General features: G+C 37.3%; 1 protein-coding gene across 1 annotated transcript; it reads left to right on the forward strand.

The window, feature by feature from the left end:
* Window positions 1-59: 59 nt before the first annotated feature.
* Cox10 (Cytochrome c oxidase assembly factor 10) lies at window positions 60-14,664 on the forward strand. Its single transcript, XM_071585144.1, has 8 exons — window positions 60-219; window positions 574-730; window positions 2,477-2,798; window positions 6,077-6,272; window positions 8,074-8,249; window positions 9,743-9,925; window positions 12,617-12,751; window positions 13,959-14,664. The coding sequence occupies exons 2-8, from the start codon at window positions 632-634 to the stop codon at window positions 14,183-14,185; spliced, it is 1,338 nt and encodes a 445-aa protein (XP_071441245.1). The 5' UTR covers window positions 60-219; window positions 574-631; the 3' UTR covers window positions 14,186-14,664.
* The last annotated feature ends 8,338 nt before the right edge of the window (window positions 14,665-23,002 follow it).

Consider the following 23,002-nt stretch of genomic DNA (forward strand, 5'->3'; position numbering starts at 1 on the left):
CATTTGTTAAAAAACAGATACCGATGGAGCAGATGACAACGGAATTCGTAATTCTTCTGATTGTGTTTTTCTAATGGAAGAAATTTAAGATTAAGAAGTTTATTTATTCATTGAGACCATATGGACAGTGTGAGATGGAGTGAAAGTGAATGAAATACTAATAGCACATGGTTTTGAAGGAATATCTGAATATATTGTTGGCAGATGAAATAACCCCAGGTAGTTTTAGCAGACGGTACAAAAACTAAACAAGTTCTATTCCAAGTATTATTAGCAGAAAAACATCATTTACCCGAAAATCATTGAACCTCTCCTCATCTGCATCTCGCCTGTAGATCTTACCCTCGGTTGTACCCACTGCCACTAACTTGTATTGTTTCAAATGATAAGTTAACATTCCTAGATGTTATTACTTCATCATTAATGAGTGTTAGTGATGTGCCATCTGAGAGTGCCACTCTTTATTCCCAAGAACCACAGTGCTCTTTTTAGAAGTTCAAGTTGATGACGTATTGCAAGCATAACCTTGCCGGTACCCACATTCGCACTCATTTTTGCCCTCCTTTTTTTGAGATGGGCATCATTGAGATGTGTCGAGAAACGGGAGAACATCCGAGTCATATCTAGTCCGATGACGTTCCAAGTGTCAGCTCCTCGGCTCAGTGGATTAGTAAACATGGCATACCGGAGATACTTCCTCATATATCGAGTCGGTGTAGCTATAAGACAGGTAAACTATGCATACAATCATTTTGTATATATTCCATCAATTATCAATTTTAAAAAATAATTGCAATCAAAATCCACTTGATAATTGAAACATCGGAGCGGTAGTAGTTGGGTTACGTTTATCTTTTAGCCTGTAAGTACGTTGATTTGATGTATTTACATGCGGTGGATTACATTAAAAGGTGGCTCTTAAAGGACATTCGAGTGGATACTCTGCCCAGAGGTTCAGAATAATTGAAAACCCACAAGTGCATACATGTGCCAATTGGGAGTGATTTTGTTGTAAGTCTAAACTGACGTATTCATTCGATTGACCGAGTGGTTCCTTTCTTACTTTTCAAAAAATTAACTGTTTTTTCTTCGATTGTAGCTCGCTCATCTATTATATGTGATATTCTGAAGTGCCTAATTCTTCCTGTGGGTATATTTAATCATGTATATTTTCAATTGATTCTTTTACATTAAGGGCCATTATAAATGAACTCGAAGAAAGCTTTACTGAGAAGTATTAATCATTGAACATTGAAATATTTCCCTTCAGAATAATTACTACCCATTCCACCAGTTGGTAGAATCAATGGGAAATATTCAACTTTTCATAATGTGGTCATTTTTAGGTTAAAATGATTGTCATGATGTAAGAGTTGTGTTTTTGGAGTGGCTCTGAACAGTGACTTTGATGCAAAAGAGGAGAAAGTAATCAGGCTGTGGAGGCAGCTACAGTACTGGCTGTCCACTCTGTGGTCTTGTTTAAAAGTTTCTTGCGGCAAATTTACATTGAAATTCTATTTCTTCAGTAGATGTTGCGTGGGAAATGCTTTTGGTGGAAGGTCATGCACTGATTACGATATGAGACGGGGGACCCATTCGCAGCTTCCATCATAAGTGGCATAATTTTTTCCCCACTCTTCCTCCTTTTGTCATATCTGCCTTCATCCAGTGATGAAGAAGCTCTTAGAAGCTCATCGCCTTTCACATTATCTCTTATTACTTGACTTTAAGGAAATAAAAATTCCATAATCACAGTAATCAACCCAAAGGTTGGTTTGGTGGGTGATGATAGAGTTCACCCAGGAATAAGTCCAATGGCGTGTGAAAGCCCACACATCAGGGTACACACGCACAGTCAGTGCCTTTCCCTGTGCTGTTTATGGTTTCCAAGGAAGATCTGGTTCCCAAAAAATCACATAGCTTGGGTGGAGCTGTGGGTGCTCAGAGAGGTTTGCCCGGAAATCGAGCCCGGGCCCACCGGTCAGTAGTCCAAATCTCTATCCCTGGACTACCCTGACTCACTTTTTAAGGAGATGTGTATATTTAATTCACTAAGTATACCACATTGTTAATCCTTAATATATATTACTCCTGAAAATATTTTCAATCAATAAATCGAAATATGTGTTCTAACTCTCCTTCCCTAGGAAGATCTCAGGCTCCATGAGGCTACATGTAGGCCAACTAAATTGCCGCTAGTATGGTCAATAATAGATATATATGATTGACATAAAGTCAAGGGTATATCATCCATTTAATCGCAGAAAGTTTAAAATGTAAGGTACTTTATTACTTTGTTATTGCTAATTGTAATTTCATTTAAAAACCCTGTGTTGAATTCCATTTTATTTTATAAAATTCATAAAACCTGCTTTAAAATTAATTACTCAACTAAGTCAGTCTACCTATCAGAGACAGGCTTACATATTAATGCCATCATAATAAATATGATCATATCTACCCTACCAACTTACAGCCATATTCCACAAGGGCTCCCCACCATGGCCTGGCAGCAGCAGCTCAGCAGAGGGTTGCCAAGATCCAGCCAAAGGAAGAGAATGAAGGTGTTACAGTACTCCCCCCAACTGGAAACCTGGGGCCAAGGATCAATGAGGATGTTAGTGTAGTGAGGCAAGGGAAGAAAGGCACACCAGGGAGAGTTGGGCTTACTGGGGAGAGAGCAATTCCCTTACACGATGCAATTGACGCTCGGGAACTGGGGTGGAAGGAGTATGGTGATGTGCGGTTGGCCAACCTGCCTGGACAATACCTTATGCTTGGCAAATTCAGGTTGACTGGTATGTCCTCCTCTCCTTTATATGAATAAATATGAACAAAAAGTTGTTCAATTTTATAATCCAATGATAATATTTTGGATATGTTTTCCGATTAACCTGTCTATTTTTTATCCAGCCAGGGATCCAGACAATTGGGAGTATTCTATAATAATAGTATATTAATATGACTATATTAATAATATTTATACTATCTATCCTCTCAATTGCCCATAAAGATATAAAGTCCATTGGAGAGAACAAAAATTGTACTCTCTGGTGAAATTAATCCTTCCCACTGTGTTGCAACCTGTCTATGACAAAGCCTGATGTCATTCTACTCAACCATCTCAGGCATTTCTTGTTCCTGATTGGATTTTTGCCTCCAGCTAAAATGAATATTGATTTAATATCTCGGTTGACTATGTAAATGAGGTGTAGCCAGGTTACTGTCTTAAGCTAATAGTTCTCCTTTCAGGTGTGTTAAGTGAAGTTAAGTTTCGAAGTGAAGTCAAGTTAAGCGTCTAAAAATGATTTAAAAAATGAAATGCATCCCAGCCTACAGGGCAAAGAGGGATGGTCGTGTAGTGGGCATATAGAAGGCTGCCCTTTTGGGGACACTTATCTCCTCTGGGCCTGGCCCATTGGTATAGGAACCCATTTGGCAGTGGTAGATGTGGTTACTACCCAAGCAGAAATTCCTTCCAGAATCTCCGGCTATGAGGGGAAGTCAAATTAAAAGAGAACATCCTCTGCAACATGACCACGGAATGGTTTTATTCAAAAGTAATGACCAAAAGCATTGGTATATTTATTCCATTGGGAGACAAGATGATTAATTCGAGATTTTTAGAAAGAGGCAGGTTGCTGAAGTATCCACAACTGCAACCACTCTTGCTCTTCCTTGTCCAAATGAAACCAATGTCCACGAATATCTTTTCTTTAGGTCGCCAAAGATGAGAAAATCATAAGGTAAAAGATCTGGGCTGTAAGGAGGATGTTGAAGTGTTTCCTAACCAAATCACTGAAGCGTAGCCTTTGTCAGATTGACAGTATAGTGGTAAGCATTATCATTCAACAGGATGATTCCATCCGACAGCATTCCAGGGTGTTTAAACATTATTGCTTGTCACAGTTTCTGCTAAGTGTCTTCATAGCGCTGCGCGTTGGTTGTGGTTCCACGCTCGAGGATTTTGACCAGCAGAAGGCCCCTGCAGTTAAAGAAGAAGGTTATCATGACTTTACTGGAACTTGTGTGAACAGCTCTTCTTTGGCAGGGGAGAATTGGGATGTTTCCATTGTTGGCTTTGCCGTTTGCTTTTGGGCTTGAAATGGTGGCACCATGTTTTGTCCGCTGTGACAATACAGGACAGAAATTCATACTCTTCCTCATGGTACCACTGGAAATGACTCATAAATGACACCATTCTGTCAATCTTTTGTCCCTCCGTCATTTGTTGTGTAACCCTTAGCACGCAAACTTTGTGGAAATGCAAGTGATCTTTGATAATGGCACACATGGAGCCATGGCTAATGCCGACCTGCACATGAATTTCTTCCTCTGTGATTCGTCGGTTTTCCCATTTAAGGCAATTAATGCGCCCTATCACATCAGGGATAATGGCTCGATGAGCTTGTACTGCATCATCTTGCAGTTATATGCACCCTCCTTAGAATCTTCTGTGCCACTTGTGTATACTCCTCAGGGACATGCAATGTTCACCATGCATAGCAGATATGCGACAATGAATTTAGTGTACTCCAGCACCTTCTGCCACCAGAAAACGAATCACACCTCTCTGCTCTTCTTTGCTTACCATTAATTCTACAACTGAAAGAACAGACTAGACCAGTCCGTGCACCATCAAGGACATAACCCAGCAACTGAGTGCACCTGTGTGCTGTCACTATTTAGTTCTCCTACCACAGCAATGGCAGTATCGATACCTAATAACAGTGTTACCACCTTTCACATGATCTGGGTATTATGGTAGGTATTTGGTTTTCATTTGGCTGCCCTTTATATTATGAAGGCAGTGATGTATGTTGGAAACTCAGATGCACAAATCTTCATACCAATATATTTAATGATAGTTATGCCCACATCAAAAAGGTCCAGTTATTTTTAGTAATGGCTGGTTGATATTATTCATCATTAATCCTTAAGCTGCCACAACTTAATCATTTTCTTGCTTCTCTGTGCAGGAAAAAGGTGACAGAGCATGCACCTCTCTTCTGTGTGTAAATGCAAAGCAGGTAGGCACTTATTATCCCCTGGGTGCCTTTACTTCCCTTGCATACCGAGGAGTGGCCACGATAGGGCAAATCTTGATGACTCACTAGTTCACCTCTCTTTTCTAGAAATCAAGCTAATAATTTTTAATGATTGTAGAAAACATATGTTGACATTCAGCCACTTTTTTCTTGTCATGTTAAATGCCTTTTTGGTCACTTTTAGCGTGGAAGTACAAATAATCATTAAAAAGGAATTAGAATTTCTCACAGCTTAGCAGTTAGCACCAAAAAACATTATAATTGGCAATATTTGATCCTTAAAAACTGTTAATGACTGGATTTGAAACCATTAATCAAGGGAGCACCCTGTATAAGATTAAAATACAGTGAATAATCGCATAGCTCTTGTTTTTGCACTCTAATAATTTGAAGATTATATATTGATACACAAGTACATCATATGACATAAAAAAATAGGTGTGAATTTTAGGAAAAAAAGTATCAGTAAATAGAATATTACTGGTGAAATAGCTGCAGCAGATGTGAATATTGGAGGTCTGAAGGAATTGCTTATTAACTTGGATTAAGTGATGATAAAGTACCATTAATCCAAATAAAAAAGTGATACTTGATAAATGATTAGAAATCATAATGATATAGGTACCTGAACATTATGTCCATATTAATATTCATCTTCAAGCTTTGGGAGAAAACTGGCATGAGTGATTGGCCCTTTGGAAAGCTTTTGACATCGCACTCTTACATGAAACCAAATGTCATTTTCTCTATGTCTCCAAAACCAAAATGAATTAATTAACTGGTGCATCCCTTTTATGATATGAATTGCTGTTTATTGAATAAATATTCATTAATTATCCTAGAAATAATCAAAAGATCTTTCAACCAGTCATATTTTTGTCAGCAGTCAAAGTGGTGAATATTTTTTATTCTGGTTATCATTCTTGTTAGCCTTGTGCCATTGCCTATACTCTGATATTGTTGAATCTGGTGTGCTACCTTGATCAATTTCTCTAGTACTCTGGACATTTCCTCTTTCACCTTTTCAGCTTTGGTGGTGCTCACATCCTTGGGTGGCTATGTAATGGCACCATATCCTTTGGAAGTAGGCACTCTGTTGGCACTAGCGGTTGGAACAGGCCTAGTTTCTTCTGCAGCCAATGCTGTGAATCAATTCCTTGAGGTTCCATTTGATGCGCAGATGCCAAGAACCCGTAACCGAGTTCTAGTCAGGGGCCTTCTCACGTGAGTAATCACTGACCCAGTGATCTGCTCCATTCACTTTGGAAGCCATCTCTTCTGGTACATATATGTATGCCTAGTAAGTATGCTGAATATAGAATTAAGTTCTTGTTACAGATTAAGGGTAAGTAGGTAAATTCCAAAGAAACTGCGGGAGATACCGCAACAGTAACTTTTAACGGAGTCATCCGCTAATGTGCATTTCAATGCAACAATTTCAGAGTGTAAAAATCATTCGCCTTGACTGGGATTCGAACCCAGATCCCTCAATATATAGGATATTGAGGGATCTGGATTCGAATCCCAGTCAAGGCGAATGATTTTTACACTCTGAAATTGTTGCATTGAAATGCACATTAGCGGATGACTCCGTTAAAAGTTACTGTTGCGGTATCTCCCGCAGTTTCTTTGGAATTTGTCAAAGGATAAACACCATAAGTGTTTAAAGTTGGCTTTAACCTCGTGGACTGTGGCGCCTCGCGCACGAATACCAATGCCTGTGACATTGTATGTACGGCATTTCGTCACAACGTCTAGTTCCTTTAAAAGCCCCAAATTTTCAGAGTTTAAGAGGACGCCTCGGTAGCTTAAGTGGCTAAAGCACTCGACCGGATATTGAGGGATCTGGGTTCGAATCCCAGTCAAGGCGAATGATTTTTACACTCTGAAATTGTTGCATTGGTAAGTAGGTAGTAAGAGAGTGCACTAATTCTCATTAAATGTCATGTGTCAGCGTGTAAATTCTTTACAGCCCATGACCAAGCTTTATTTACCTCAGTGTGTGTAATCAATTCTAGTTTTCACATATCTTGCGACCTAATTTTTTCATATGGTGTAACAGGAAATTAATCTGTAAAAGATCTACTTCCTGTAATTTGCAATCACAGCCAACGGAAAAATAATAGTCATTTGAGCTGGAATTTGTGCAGCATGAAAATGCTACATGAGGCCTGAAAAGTAGCATGCTTTTTTCTTAGGTAACCAAGGGCTACATCAATTTTCAATGGGAATGAAATAATTCGTTGTTTATCCTTTCCTTATTTTAGATCATTCCATGACTCTGAATGGCTCTAAGAAGATTTAGCTCCAATCCCCTATCAATGTCCCTAACCTGAGTGGTGTCTTTGTTTTTTGATCATGTATGAAAGTGAGAATTTAAAGAGCTCTCAGCAATTAAAAATATGGAAGTTTGACTTTCTGATTCAAAGAAATGCAGGGAATGCAATTACAGTTACTTTAACAGAGGCTGATCTTCACACAAATGTGAGGTTTTCTGGTGTGGAAATCATTCTCCTTGGCCAGGATCCCAGTCATGGGGAATTATTTTTAATCTGTGAAATTTTCTCATTTGCTTTAACTTTGAAATTGATTTCAATCAAATGATTATTATCATCACATTGATAATAATTGTGGGAAGCAACATACAAAATTTCAGGGCAATTACAGTTCAGTCTGTATGCAAGGGCATTTGCATCTAGGTGATTTAGGCCTTCTCTTTCATATTCTTAGCAGGAGAAGGGCAAACCGTATGAAAGGGTTGCCTACTTCATAGCTCAAATATATTGAGTACAGAGATATTGCGACATGGGAATGTCACCCTTTCTCTTATAGAAATAGCTCTTGATGTGAAGGCAGTTTCATTGGTCATGCAATTGAGCACTTCAGGAGTTCTGCTATTCATTGTGATGTGAATTCTGGACTTAAATGTACAAGCACTTCAAACTTCATACCGTTTTTCATAAACTTGATCCACTTTCATTATATGTTACAATAATTTTTGCTTTCACTTTTCGTATTTTTTCAGCCCAGCCCATGCAATGGGTTTTGCACTCGGATCTTCCCTTTTGGGCTCATGCATCCTCTGGGTGTTCGCCAATCCAGCAACTGCCTGCCTTGGGATTCTTAACCTCTTCCTTTACACATCAGCCTACACTCCTCTGAAGAGGATCACAATTGCCAACACATGGGTTGGGAGCATTGGTGAGCAACATTCAAATGTTGAACAGTGTGTTTTGGTGAAGTACTCAAAAGGCATAACTGTCCGTTTAGGGTAGAGACTCAGCCAACTATTTTCCTATGGGTTGTCTCAAACCACTCTCTTGTATCATTTGTCATAACTTGAAATAGATAAAGAAGTATCAGGGTGGTGCAGGTGCTAATATTCTGGCTTCCCTTCCTGAGGGCACAGGTTTGAATCCCAGGGGTGCAGAATTTTTCTGGAGATATCCAGTTCCCTTTTTGCGATGATATGAGGAGAGCACTTAGAGCAGAGTAAGTCATCCATCGGATGGGATGTTAAACTGTGGACCCCGTAGCCCCTTTCAATGAGAGTAGGCTGATGCTGATGGTTTTCCCACCCTTGTTCCAATTCCTGATTAATCTGCCCCTGCCAAATTACCATCTATCCCTAATGGTGCATAGGACATTTGCTGATGGTGCCCCCATCCCAATGACTAATAACTTGATATTAATTAAAAATAAAGGTTTTTACTCAGACAATAATTTTACTGATATTTATATGTTAGGACAGTTTAACCCGAGAAGAATAAATACACTATTGAAATGCAGAGCACGCTCCCCCATAATGTAGATAAAGAGTCTAAAAATTACCACTTAATCTACTAATGGCATTACTTCATAGGGGAAATTTCATTACATATTGAGAAAAAGTAATAAAGTAGTTGAAATGTGCCCAATCTAGTCAGTTGAAATCTCAGAAAGTCTTCCAAGGAAAAAATGAAAGATTTAATTTTTTCGTGCTGTTTTGTTGGTCTATACCCCTGAAAAATTCTGTCACCATCAGGATTCAAACCCAAGATCTTGGGATGCAAAGCTAGGAAACTAGTCACTGCACCAACCCAATCCTCTGTCTTATTTTATTTTCAGCCATTTTTTTATTTTACTTTGAAAATGTTCTTATTCTAGTCTGTTTCCAAACAATGCTACTGTCAGAAAAGAAACATCATTTTGCACACCTAAGAGTAAAGCATATTACAATAGATCACTTCTCTGCTGACATTTAAAAAAATTAGCCTGCATCCTTTGTGCATAATATAATATTAGTATACATATCAGTCAGTATAAATGTGAAAAACTTACTTTACCTAACTAAATATTGGATAAAATGATGAAAATCAAATCATTATCCCTGAGGTAAGTGAGATCTTGTGTAAATTCCAGGTTTACTAACAAATTTAAGGCGATATACATTTTGTGCTTGTAAATTTAAGGATTCTGGGTGAGTTTTGGGCAATAATTAATTTTTCTTGAAATAATGGGCTTTTCATGAATATATAATCAGCACAAGTTCTTTTAGGCTATGAAATCTTACCCCCCCCCCCCCCCCCGCTTCCCATTAACCTCATGATTGCTGCGAATGCACGTGGAGTGGGTGGTTGGAGTTGAGAGGGGGAGGCGTTGTGCGTGGTGAGGCTGCCCATGCTCTGACATGATGCTCTCTTGTCCTTCCGCAGTGGGAGCAATCCCCCCTCTCATGGGGTGGGCTGCCTGTTCCGGTGGCTCCCTTGGGAGTGGTGCCTGGCTCATGGCCGCTGTGCTCTATGCATGGCAATTCCCTCATTTCAACGCTCTTTCATGGAACCTGCGGCAGGAGTATTCAAGGGCTGGTTACAGGATGATGGCTGTCACACACCCTGGTTGGTATATGTTTCACCACCAAGATGTGGTCTGCTCTACATGCCAAGGCAGTGAGATGCTGTGAGCTTGTGTAACCATAGGCATAAGTGCTTATTAGATCAATTCAGATCAGTGAGGTGTGATTTAATGGAATTCCATTGGGGAAGATTGTCAAGTTGTTCATTTTTTATCTCTAGCTTTGGACGTCATGAAGGTAGGTTGAAAAGTTCTCGAAATCACCTCCAGATATCAGTGCTAGTGCAACAAGTCTCCTGCATAGTAATAGGTAATTCTTTATTTATTAACTTATTTATCGACTTAATTGGGCAAGGTTGAGACCTATAGTCCCTTCTTCCACCTAGCCCTTACATTACAGACATTACATTGAAGACATGCAACCAAGCCCTAGATGCAGGAAAATCCACCTAGGCGGGAATCGAACCCGCGACCTCTGGGTTGGTAGGTGAGGACATTATCCTGCCGCCACTGGGGCCGGCGCTGAGTATATATGTAACTCGTCTATGCTCTGGGAAGAAATCTGTGATGCAGAGGTCCTCTGTTGTTGTTGCCGTGTGGTGATTAGTGAAGATGGAAAAAATTGAGATTAGAGCAGCGATTCAAAACTACATGAAGAAAGGTTTGAAAGCAAAGGAAATTCATGCCGACTTTCAAAACATTTTAGGGGACTATGCTCCTTCATATTCAAGTGTTGTCAAATGGACAAACGAGTTTAAGTTTGGTTGGGACAGCTTAGAAGATGATACGCATAGTGGTCAGCCAAAATGTGTCACTACCCCAGAAATTATTCCAGAAGTGCATAGAATGGTCATGGAGGATAGGCAACTGAAAGTGCAAGAAATCGCTGATGCTGTAGGGATGTCATCTGAATGGATATATCACATTTTAACAGTGGAATGGGACATGAGAAAATTATCTGCTAGATGGTGCAGCAACTCTTGATACAAGATGACAAATGCATTGCAATGGAAATTTCCGAACCATGTTCGACCCATTTTAAGAAAAGCTAACAATACTTTCTGCACCAGTTTGTGACCACAGATGAAACTTGGGTCTACAGAGACAAAATAATAGTCAAATTAGTGGAAACATGTTGATTCACCACCACTAAAGAAAGCAAAGGCAATTCGGTTTGCCGCAAAGGTGACGGCTTCAGTTTTCTGGAATGCAAAAGGGATTCTGCTGATAGATTATCTTCCCACTGGTGAAACAGTTACTGGGAATTACTATGCTAACCTCCTGGACCAACTACAGCAAAAGAGACATGAAAAAAGGCATGTTCGGCCAGGAAGAAAGCCATCTTTCATCAATACTGCACACCCACATATGTGTCGTTGCCATGACAAAAATACGTGAACTAAGATATGAATTGTTGCCACACCCAACTTATTTGCCTGATTTGGCTCCTTTGGTTTTCTTTTTCTTCCCCGAGCTGAAATTTTCCTCAGTGGATGAAAATTATCTTCAAACAAAGAACTAACAGCCAAAGTAGATGGGTATTTTGTTGGCCTAAAGGAATCTAATTTTTTAATGGGATCATTGTAACATCGCTGGACCAAGTGCATTAGTGTACAGGGAGACTACATTGAAAATTTATTAAAGTTTCATTGAGTTAAGTTGTTTATTTCTATTCCATTTCAAGATTTTTTCAAATTATCCTCGTATTTCTTTAATATTTTGGTTTTATAGCTAAAATAAATTTTTTAGCCTGATTGGGACCTATTGCATCTGAGTCAGGTGATTAGATTACATTTTGCATCTAAAATTAATTAATCACTTTGTCTTTGAGGAATTTGTTTTCATTAGATTAGTTTTCAGTAAAATTTATATGGGATTTAAATTATCATTGAATAATGAATAAATAGGCTTTATTAAATGAAGAATACCATGTATCTTTCCACTGTCCTGGTACCTGATGATGACGCTTGAGTGTTTAAACTAGTTATACGTAAATAAAGGACAGTAGAAAGATACATTGCATTCTGCATGTAATAAACGTGAACTTCCACAAAGTTGAGCCGGGAAAAATTTAATAAATAATAGGCTGTCTATTGGAAGTGGATATAGTTAAACTCCATACCTTTGTATATAATTCTACCATGGAATCACAGATTGATACTTTAAGATTCATTTTATCAACCTTATTTCACAGATGTTAGCATAAAACTTGCTGTTTCATTATAATTTAAAGTTCATTACATTGATTATAATCACTATTCCAAAGTCAAGAATATAGTATCGTGAAAATATGAGCTATTTTGGAATAAGTAATATTATTGTCTATTTGTAATCCCCAAGTACACTAGTAATGTTCGCCATAATTCCAATGACTAATGGGATGTATATGAGTACATTTCATGTGTAATGAGGGCGTTGGTTGGAAGTGGTGTTTGATGAGAGGGTTCAACTAAAGCTTAACTTCAAGCTGTAAATGGTGTACTTGCTTCAGGGAATTGGTAAAAACTGGTGCAGGAATATTCACGAGTGATTTATGATTCTTTAAGGTGCAACAATGGGCACTAGACTGATGATAGTGAAGTGAATGAAAATGAATCTAACATTGCCTGTTTGTTTCAGATTCAAAGGAATGAATTGTCACTAGTTCATTCTCATGATAATAATTGAGTGCTCTGCAGATATTTGCAGAGTATGGACCTATGTTCACAGTTGCATGCTTTCTTATTTAATTTCAGAACTTTGTCGTCGAACTTCCCTGAGGTACAGCGTTGGAATGATTGCCATTTGCCTGGCTGCCCCCATGCTTGAAGTGACGACATGGACATTTGCCTTTGACTCCCTTCCCCTCAACATGTACCTGACATACTTATGTGAGTGGTCTCTTGGCTCATTGATGATGGTCTGTTCCATTTTTCCCATCTTGCCAAAAGTTAGTTTTAGTAGTTATTTGGGGGCAGAATGAACTCTGGGACTTTGAACATTATTCTCCTCTTAGCATAAGGTCCGTAATTTAATTTTCCTACCAATGGATGGCATACTTAAATTTCTCTCGGTATGGCACCCCATACAGGGACAGGATACCTTTGAAAGACTGTCATCCCTGAGATTTGAACCTGGTCCCTCTGGGTAGGAAGGTACACTATCCATGGCACTAACCCTTAAGTCCCCCAAAGGCAAAAAAAAATTAGAGATTTATTTTTAGCTTTCTCATCCCCATTTTCTTAACCTTGAGTTCAAACGAATCTCAACTGTTGAAGTAATTACAATTAGACAAGTCCATCTGAGCAAAAGGTGGTGGAAGGAAGTTTATGGATGTAAACAAGCGGCAGTTATAAAGGATTCAATACATTTATATAGATGAAAGGTATTTGTTGGTGTAAACATAAAACATTATGTGCAATTCATATTTATCAATGATTGAGTAAATTAATTTTGAATGATATATTAATTTTTTACCTAATCGTGCTAAAATGGTGACTTTAAATAATTTCCAGTTTGTTGTCTTCAAAAATCAAATTTTGTGTACAATTTCATCCCAAAATTTAGAACAAATTACTTTGATTATGCAAAGGTTGCAGTTTCACCCGTCATATTTTTATCAAGAGTTGTCAGTTAAAGCACAGGAGTCAATTGTTGGTCTACAGTCACTTCTTAGAAGTCCAGTTTCTCACTTGGTACAAAAGCTGGAGTAAAACCTAATAGTTTCATATGGTAATACGTCTCCCTGAAATGAATATTGTAACTAAATTTGTCTCACATGAATTATGACCTCAGGTTTGAAATGTTAGAATTTTAAGGAAAGTTATAGGAATAAGAAGACTGAATCTGCATAAAATATTAAAAGTGTGAATTTGAGTATTCATTTTTCATATTGGCAGAATTTATAATGATGGAGAACACAAATCCAATCTGTACCTTGTTGCGGCTTAGGTGCTTGCTATTAATTCTTGAATGAAATGGAAACAATGAGTGTATTCCTGGCAACCAGGAATATTGCAAATCATCTCTGGTATCATCACTCTCTTGATCTTTATCCAGCTACCATATTTCTTAATCTGTCCCATCCTCTTGTTGCAGCATGGAGGTTCTACAAGGACTCAGACAGCCGCAGCTCACGAAAGCTGTTTCGCTTCACTCTTCTACACCTGCCTGTCCTCATGTTGCTCATGCTCATCAGCAAGAAGCATCATTCCGATGCAAGCGGTACTTTGGGTGCAGAAGGGCAAGCAGTGGCACTAAGCTCTCCTTCTAATCATCTAGAGCTCAAGTCTGTGATGCCCTCAGAGAAGAAAATAGTGTCTTAAAATAATTGCGTCCCCTTGATGGTTCCTCTGGACTAGACTTGTGACCATAGTCTCAATTAGTGTATAAAGGCTGTACAAAGTTGATTATGCTCCGAGTCCGTTGTTGGACAGTGTGTCTTTTTTTTTGTAAATGTTTCTCAGAGGGTGCATTTGGTCTTTCGTTAGCAGCTCTCGGAGTAAAGGACGGAATGCATTGGCTGTGAGATGGTATTAGTTCTGTTGTGCAGAATATTTTTGTTTATGGTCTCACTGAGTGCTTCCTTTCTTTGGAGGGGAGTAAATGCAATAATAATCAGTAATTTAGGCCATGAGGCATAGATGCCATCAATGGCCATCTTAAACAAACACAATGAAGGTCACGATTAATGTTTTTCTCATGCTAAAAAAATGGTTTTCACCCTGTATTAGTTTTTGGTACTGCCAACTGTGCTGCCATTTGAACATCAAAACACTCGTGATGTAATAAATTTTATTCTTTGACAAAATAATAATTTTTCCTAGTGTTGTGAAGTTATGGATCCTCAAGCAAGCATTACTAACTGAATTGCTAATATTAGTTATTTCTGGAACAGGTAATTTTGAAATTTTCAGGGCACAGAGTGAGTTATATTTGTTGTTTTTAGCCCCTTTTTTCAAATTAGTTGTATTTTTTTATAATTTATTCTTCAAAAGTTTTTTCTATTGGTCCCTACTAATTAATGTGTGACTGGCCGCTTGATACATCTACATCTACTTCAATGCCCTGCAAGCCACCAAAAAGGTGTGTGGCAGGGGGTGCAGCACCAGGAGGAAAGGGATGAGGGGGTTAGGGTTTTTCAAATGGATGGGGAAAGGTAAGGGGAGCCTGCAAAAAAAATATATAAATATAATCGCATAACCATGCGCAGTCTCTCCCTTCTAGGTTAATACTTATTATGTCGAGCCAACTCCTGGGGGATTTCGATTACAAGCATTCTGGTCTCTTATTGTTCTTGGAAAAAAAGACCATTTAAACCTGTCTGTCTTGCAGTCAATCTCTCTAATCTTATATTCGTGATACCTCCGCCCATAATACGTTGGGGTTCGTATTATGTTCTTGATGTCATTGGAAAAGGACCCATCTTTAAATGCTTTTAATAAGTTCAATAGTTTCAGCCTCAACTTTGTGGAAGTTCATTTTAATAAATGAAAAAGAAACACTTTGTTCCAATCCACCAATTTATAATAAATGAAAAAGAAACACTTTGTTCCAATCCACCAATTTATTACAGGTACGACTAGTTTCGACGCTACGGCGTCATCCTCAGGTACAAAGTTTAAAGTCACAATCATTGTATATATACTCTCTTCTGGAAAGGGTGGGGGAGTTGTGGGAAGAGGGGGCGGGGAGGGGAGTACGGGGGTAGGTACGAAAGTATGTGGGAGAGGGTAGGAAATACCAGGAAAAGCGTTAGTGAGTGGGGGGGATTGGAAGGTGGGTTAAGAAAGGGGAAATTAGGGGAAAGGGGAGGGGATTAGTAAGCTAGGGATTTCATTGGTCATTAGCCATTGACTCAAATTATACTGACCAATGAAATCCCTAGCTTACTAATCCCCTCCCCTTTCCCCTAATTTCCCCTTTCTTAACCCACCTTCCAATCCCCCCCACTCACTAACGCTTTTCCTGGTATTTCCTACCCTCTCCCACATACTTTCGTACCTACCCCCGTACTCCCCTCCCCGCCCCCTCTTCCCACAACTCCCCCACCCTTTCCAGAAGAGAGTATATATACAATGATTGTGACTTTAAACTTTGTACCTGAGGATGACGCCGTAGCGTCGAAACTAGTCGTACCTGTAATAAATTGGTGGATTGGAACAAAGTGTTTCTTTTTCATTTATTATAAATTGGTGGATTGGAACAAAGTGTTGCTTTTAATAAGTTTAATCTATGTTGTAAACGCGGCTGTGTAAGGGAATCCCAGCCTAAATTTTCTGGCAAAGTAGTTATGCTACTACATTGGTCATATTAATTTTTGACAAATCTAGCCCCCCTCCGCTGAACTCGATCCAATTCCGAAATTAAATTTATCTAAACAGTTCTGATACTGGTGACAGAAAAATGTACTAATACATGAGCATACGACAAAGTGTTAAGGTGTTGCTCAAGTATTCCCTTTGGTCCTGTATAGTTATATCTATAGCTATATCTATCCTAGTGTATAGGTCATCGCATTTCTTTTTCCAGAAATGCATATCAGTGTATTTTCTCAGATTTCACTTAAGACACTATCAGTGATGCCAATAAATGATTTAATATTTTTGGTATCACTGAACAAGTGCTCCATATCATTACTTCATACTTGGCCCATATCATCAATGACTAAACTGTATTGCTACCTATTTTAGACTGTATACTACTAATGTTAATGGGTAGAAGATCACTAGATTAAGTTTCCTTGAAGGAAAAATGTGGTTAATTTCCCAAAATTAAAATTAATTATGACAATTATCACTTTTTAACACACTAAAGTCTCCGATGTTGATCCATAGCGGTAGATGGCATTTAATTGTTACTTCAGTAATTATCTTCAGGTCCAAAGTTATTTGCAGAGATTTTTTGCTCTCTTTATATTGAGATTCAAGGCTAGCCCAGGAAACTGTGATTGACTGTTGAACCTGCATAACTGTTTCTAACATTCATTTTAAAGTGTAAGGAAGTAGCTTTTTGGATTTTTTGAAACTCCCATCTACCAAGATGAATTAATGTGGGAAGAACCGAAAAACTCTTAAGCCACCTTCACATTACCATGGAAGCTTTCACAGTGATGTTTGATCTTTTCCCCATTAATTTCTGAGTTAGACAGTGGATTTGCCTCTTTTGTAGATATTTCTTTCTGGAAAATTATTTGTGACACCAAATATTCACAAATGCAGAGCATTTTAATTGGGGATGAGTTGATGAAGACTGTGAGAGAGGGCAGGTGTCTCATTTGGCAGGTAAGTTGGGGGAAGAAAAAATGGATAGAAATGTTCGACGCAATAAAAGGATGAAGAAATTATGTGGAATGGAAGAACAGTTAAATGTGGTTTGGGGTGTCAGGGTGTGCTTTTTAGGGAAAGCTAAGAAATGTAGCAATGAACAGTTTGTATCTATTCAAAAGCTATCCTAAACAGCATATTCCCAATAATTAAAGTTACAAAAAGAATGTACTCCTGATGGTCATACCACTCACCACCCCTCCTAGTGTCTCACTTTCTCAGCCTCAAGTTTTTCTTTGCTTTGGCATCTGACTTTCAATGCTTATGTGTTATAATCAGGAAGAGGTAAAATTTTTTTAGTCTCCCATTTTACTGATATTCATGATTTATGCTGTACATTAGCAAACTATTAGAGCTGGCTCTAACTTATTTATAATATGTTTGTATTGTAAATATGACATATGTCTCTGCATAAGTCTCCTTGCATGGGGAGTATTGGTAGCCAAATATCATACTCTCTGGCTCATGACTTAGTCCCTCACACATGATCCATTTTGATTACTACTATCGTAGGTGCAAATTTTTTAAGAGCTTACTTGAAAGTTATCACTGTTGACAAACTTTTGTGGACCAGCTGTCATTGAGATGCTCTTGAGAGATGGATCATGCTTCAATTCCAACTTCAATTATTCATTTCCCCATCAATGTCTTATAAGGATATAATTCATCAAATAAGGTTGCGTTGTGTACAAATGATTGTTTTTCTTATGAACCAAGTTTTCTCAAGGATTGAGTAAAATCATCAATTAGGTTGCATAATGATGGGATGACCTTTAGGTATAGAGAGGTTGGCTTTGAAATATGGGAGTGAATTCAGTGTATAAGCACTTTTGGGCAACTGATGGCAATACTCAAAGAGGACATAAAAGGCCATCCATGGATCTTTTAGTGTAATATTGCCTGAACATTCTATAAAAGCCTATAATGGTACAGTGACCCATTCACCAAGTCACTGTACAAACAATAGGTCACCAATTCCCGGGAGGAGGTGAGAGCAGCCATCCTTTATGTGAGAGAAGTTGGAAACCTTAGTGGTTGGTATGGCAACTCTCATCTCACTGCACTGCAATGTGGAAGGTAACAGGAAACAACCACATTGCTACCCAAGGTACAGCAGTTCACCAATTCTTTTTTCTTTCATTTTAACAGATGTGATGGATTTTTCACACATGCTTCATAAATGGAAATGTAGGAGTGGGCATAATACTGCAGAAGATTACTGCAATGGGAATGAAGAACTTCCTTCAGCACAGTCAAAGAATCATAATGGTGAAGATAGCACTGAAACCTACAGATGATATAGTAGTAAAATTTACATACTTTTGACCAACTACAAGGATGATGAAGTAGAGGAGGTGTAAGATGATACTGCCAAAAAAAAATGTAAAGGGAGATAAAACCCTATTTATACTTAGAGACTGGGAGTCAATTAATTGCAGATACCCAGGAGGGAAAAACATTAAGATGGCATAGTCTAAGGAAATGAAATAAAGGAAGAAAAAGGCTAATGGAAATCTAGGAACAGTATAAATTATTGGTGGCAAACTTTTAGAACCACCCACGAAGACAATCTGTTTGGAATCTGCCGGGAGATGCAAGAAGATACCACATTGACTACATACTTGAGATGCATAGATTTAGGATTCAATTAAAGAACTACCAAAATTTCCTGGGGGCAGATGTTAATAGTGACCAAAATTTAATGCTAATGAAGTTCCATTAAGTTCCAATTCAACAAGCTAAAGCAGAGAATGAAGATCAATGGGGGCAAAAAAGGGTGTAGAAAATTGAATCAAGGGTGGATATCTTGGGGAGATTGGAAAAGGGAAAATATAAAAACGCAGAATCAACTGAAGAAAGATAGCGCAAAATGAAAACTAAATTTATAGAAGACAGAGAAAACTATAGGCCAAAAGAAACCTATGAAAGGAAGACCATGGATGATAGAAAAGCACTGGAACTAATATAAGCAAGAAGAAAGTACAAAACGTATTGACTGAGGAAGGGCAGATAGTCTACAGAAGGTTGTGAAATGCAAACAACTGAAAATTGAGAAAAGCTAGAGGAAAATGGATGAAGATGCTGTGCGAATATGCACAGCATACCCTGGTCCAGGGAAGACTTGACACAGCTAACAGAAACATTAGATGTAATTTCAATAAACACAGGGGAAATATCAATACTATTTCAAACAAAAATGTAGGAATTCTAAATAATGATGAACACAAAGAGAAGTTGGAGAATTATTTCTTGATGGAAAAGAAATATAAACAAGAATACAGGATTTTGTCAACAATTATAGAGAAATTAAAGGTATATCATCAGGTCTGAATTAGGTTCTACAGTAAAGGGAAAGACGTCAGGGGTTGACAATATACCCCTGAAACTAATAAATAAAGCAGGAAACAAGATCCTTGAACAGTTGTGAAAACTACTACGAGATATTAATTTGAGAGAAGAAATACCAATTGACTTTTTGAAGAATGTAACTACCTATGAAGAATGTATATACCTATGACAAAAAAAGAAAGTAATAAAAATATGGAATCTTCAGAATAATGTCTAATAATCCACCTATTAAAGATTCTAGCAAGATTAATGTGTGTCTACTACTGAAGAATGAAGAAGAAAGTGGAAGTGAATTTAATGGAGGAATAATGTGGATTGAGGAAAAAGAAAGCATTTGGATGGATTAGGCTCATTGAAGAGAAGAGAATGCAGAAAGATCAACCCAACTATATCGCATTCCTTGATCTGAACAGCATTGACTGAGATATGATACTAAGCATACTGAAGTAAAACGGAGTACAGTACAAAGATAGGCAACCTACTGTTGCATGTAACTTTGTGGTAGTTCCTCGCAGGACTCTCTTCTACGTTGGTCGTGTCCAGTCCAATGCAATGCCTGATGACATCGTGAAGCATCTGTTTGGAATATTTCCCGGGAGTGATTTCAAATGTGAAAGTTTGAGAGTTGGTGAAGAATATAGTTCTTTTAAACTCAGAGTGCCAATTAGCCTTAAAGATCATCTTCTTAAAGATGATATTTGGCCAGTTGAAGTGAAAGTGGGGAAATTTTACCCCTCCAAACCGCAGAAACTAACTCCCACTCATGAAGAGGCAGAGAATATTCCAATATTCCAGAAAGTTCAGCTGCGGTAATACATTGGAACTCCAAGTTGAAAAATTGTGATGTGTATCCACTTCAGCAAAAAGGGGCCACAACCACAACACTACAGAAAAGTGTTCATTAGCAGTTTTACCCGCCTCCAAACAGGAATATCAAAACCTAAGTCCTTCTGACTAGGTAGTGGCATTAATTTATTTTGCCAAAATGTGAGATTTCTACAAATAGGATATTTGAGATAGAGGCTGTCGTCAAACATGGTGGCTGCAATGCTCTATGTCTCAATGAACACTGGATTACAAAAAATGAAGTTGATGTGTATAAAATTAGTGGTTTTAGCTTGGCATTATTCTATTGCCAATCTGTACCAAAAAAGGGTAATACCTGTATTTATGTCTTGAAAAGTATGCCTTCAGAGTAATTGGCTTGGGCAAATTCTGTCTGGAATTGCACTTTGAAATATCTGCGATCATATTGAAGGACCTCAATCTGATCATTGCATCTGTGTAATGCTCCCCTAATGGTGTATTTGAACATTTATCAACTGGAACTAGTACTATCCCTATTCTTGACTCTGAAAGCCATTATCATAATTTGTGGAGATTGACATTACAATAAACATTCACATTACTTTAAAAACTAGCAATTGTCAGGTTCTTGAAAATCTTTTGCTTTCATATAATTTATACTGGGCAAACAAACAGCCTACTTGATTTTCTGCCTGCCTAGATAATTTAATTACCAATTGTGGTCCTGAATTGTATAGTATAACCGTTATTAACTATCTCCTATCTGACCATCAAGGTATAAGCTTCAGTTTTAAGACTCAAATAACTCCAAAGATATTCTCAAATAGAGGTAAAACCATACCATGAGACCCATAACAATAGAAGGTTTAGAGAGTTTCAAACTGCTTCTATCTTGTACCGATTGGCATGGTATTTGCACAGACACTGTTGAGCAAACTTGTTTTTTAAGTAATTTCTTAGACATTTTTGAAGAATACTTTCTAAAAAAATACTAAGCTCTTTGCCCACTAAAACTAAAAATAATCTCTGGTCTACTGGGGAGTTATTAGCTCTTGGAAATGATTTACTTAGTTACTACCACTCTTACTAAACCAGTGGAAGCCTGAATGACAAAGAGGCTTACTTGAAATACAAAAGAGATTATTATAACTCAATTAGGTATGCAAAAAATAAAGCTTATAAGGATTTTATATTGAATGCAAAAAACAAAAGGCAGCATGGAGAGTAATCAATGAAGAAGTTGGTCATGGTAATGCAAAAGAAAATCTTCCTTTAACCCCAGATGCTATAAATAATATTTTCTTAAAAGCTGTTGAAGACAATTTGTTCTCTCAAAACGTTGAAGCTACCAATATTGGCAATATGCTGCAAAATCTTTCTCCAAATAATGAAATTTTAAATTAAATTTCGTTACTCTGTTTGATATTATATTGACTGTTATAAAATTAAAAAAATCCAACAGAAAGGATATTTATGGTCTATCTAATTTCCTAATGAAGGACATTACTGCGCTCATTGCGGAAACGTTAGCTATGTTACTCAACTTATGTTTTGAAACAGGAGATTTTCCAACAGCTCTAAAATATTCCAAAACAGTACCTGTCTATAAGAAAGGTGATAAAGACGATTCGACAAAATTCTTATGAGAGGCTATTTTTCTGATATTTTCTATATATAGTTGTAAGAAATACTTACATGCCAGAGAAAATGTAGAGCTTTTTTGAAAACAGCGCTCTGAATACATACTGTATGCATCACCCATTAGTTTCCAGAAAAAATTTAATGGTCTTAATTTTGCAGGATTGTGTAATAATGAAGGCGTTCAGGGTTCATGCATAAAATGAAATATATATATATATATATATATATATATATATATATATATATATATATATATATATATATATATATATATATATATATATTTATATATATATATATATATATATGTATATATATGTATATATATGTATATAAATGGGTCGCGGTAGTCCAGTGGGTAGAGCGTTGGACTGCTGACCAGAGGGTCCCGGGTTCGATTCCCGGGCTTCTGGGCACCTGCAGCTCCACCCAAGCTCAAGAGATTTTTCGGGTACCAGGTCTTCCTGGGAAACCATAACCGGCACAGGGAAATATATATATATATATTCATAGGGAAATATATATATATATATATATATATATATATATATATATATATATATATATGTATATATATACATATATATGTATATTTATGTATATTTATGTATATATATATATGTATATTTATGCATATATATATATATATATATATATATATATATATATATATATATATATATATATATATATATATATATATATATATATATATATATATATATATATATATATATATATATGCATAAATATACATATATATATATACATAAATATACATAAATATACATATATATGTATATATATACATATATATATATATATATATATATATATATATATATATATATATATATATATATATATTCCCTATGAATATATATATATATATTTCCCTGTGCCGGTTATGGTTTCCCAGGAAGACCTGGTACCCGAAAAATCTCTTGAGCTTGGGTGGAGCTGCAGGTGCCCAGAAGCCCGGGAATCGAACCCGGGACCCTCTGGTCAGCAGTCCAACGC

This window comes from Hetaerina americana, unplaced genomic scaffold (genome assembly GCF_022747635.1).
Source record: "Hetaerina americana unplaced genomic scaffold, ioHetAmer1.1.p SCAF_1, whole genome shotgun sequence".
Taxonomy (NCBI): domain Eukaryota; kingdom Metazoa; phylum Arthropoda; class Insecta; order Odonata; family Calopterygidae; genus Hetaerina; species Hetaerina americana.

What these genes read in the sequence shown, in the direction of transcription:
- Cox10 (XM_071585144.1), top strand. Translation starts at nt 632, where the DNA reads ATGACGTTCCAAGTGTCAGCTCCTCGGCTCAGTGGATTAGTAAACATG. An exon ending in TGGCAAATTCAGGTTGACTG is followed by an intron (nt 2,799 to 6,076) that starts GTATGTCCTCCT and finishes TCACCTTTTCAG; the next exon opens with CTTTGGTGGTGCTCACATCC. An exon ending in CACATGGGTTGGGAGCATTG is followed by an intron (nt 8,250 to 9,742) that starts GTGAGCAACATT and finishes GTCCTTCCGCAG; the next exon opens with TGGGAGCAATCCCCCCTCTC.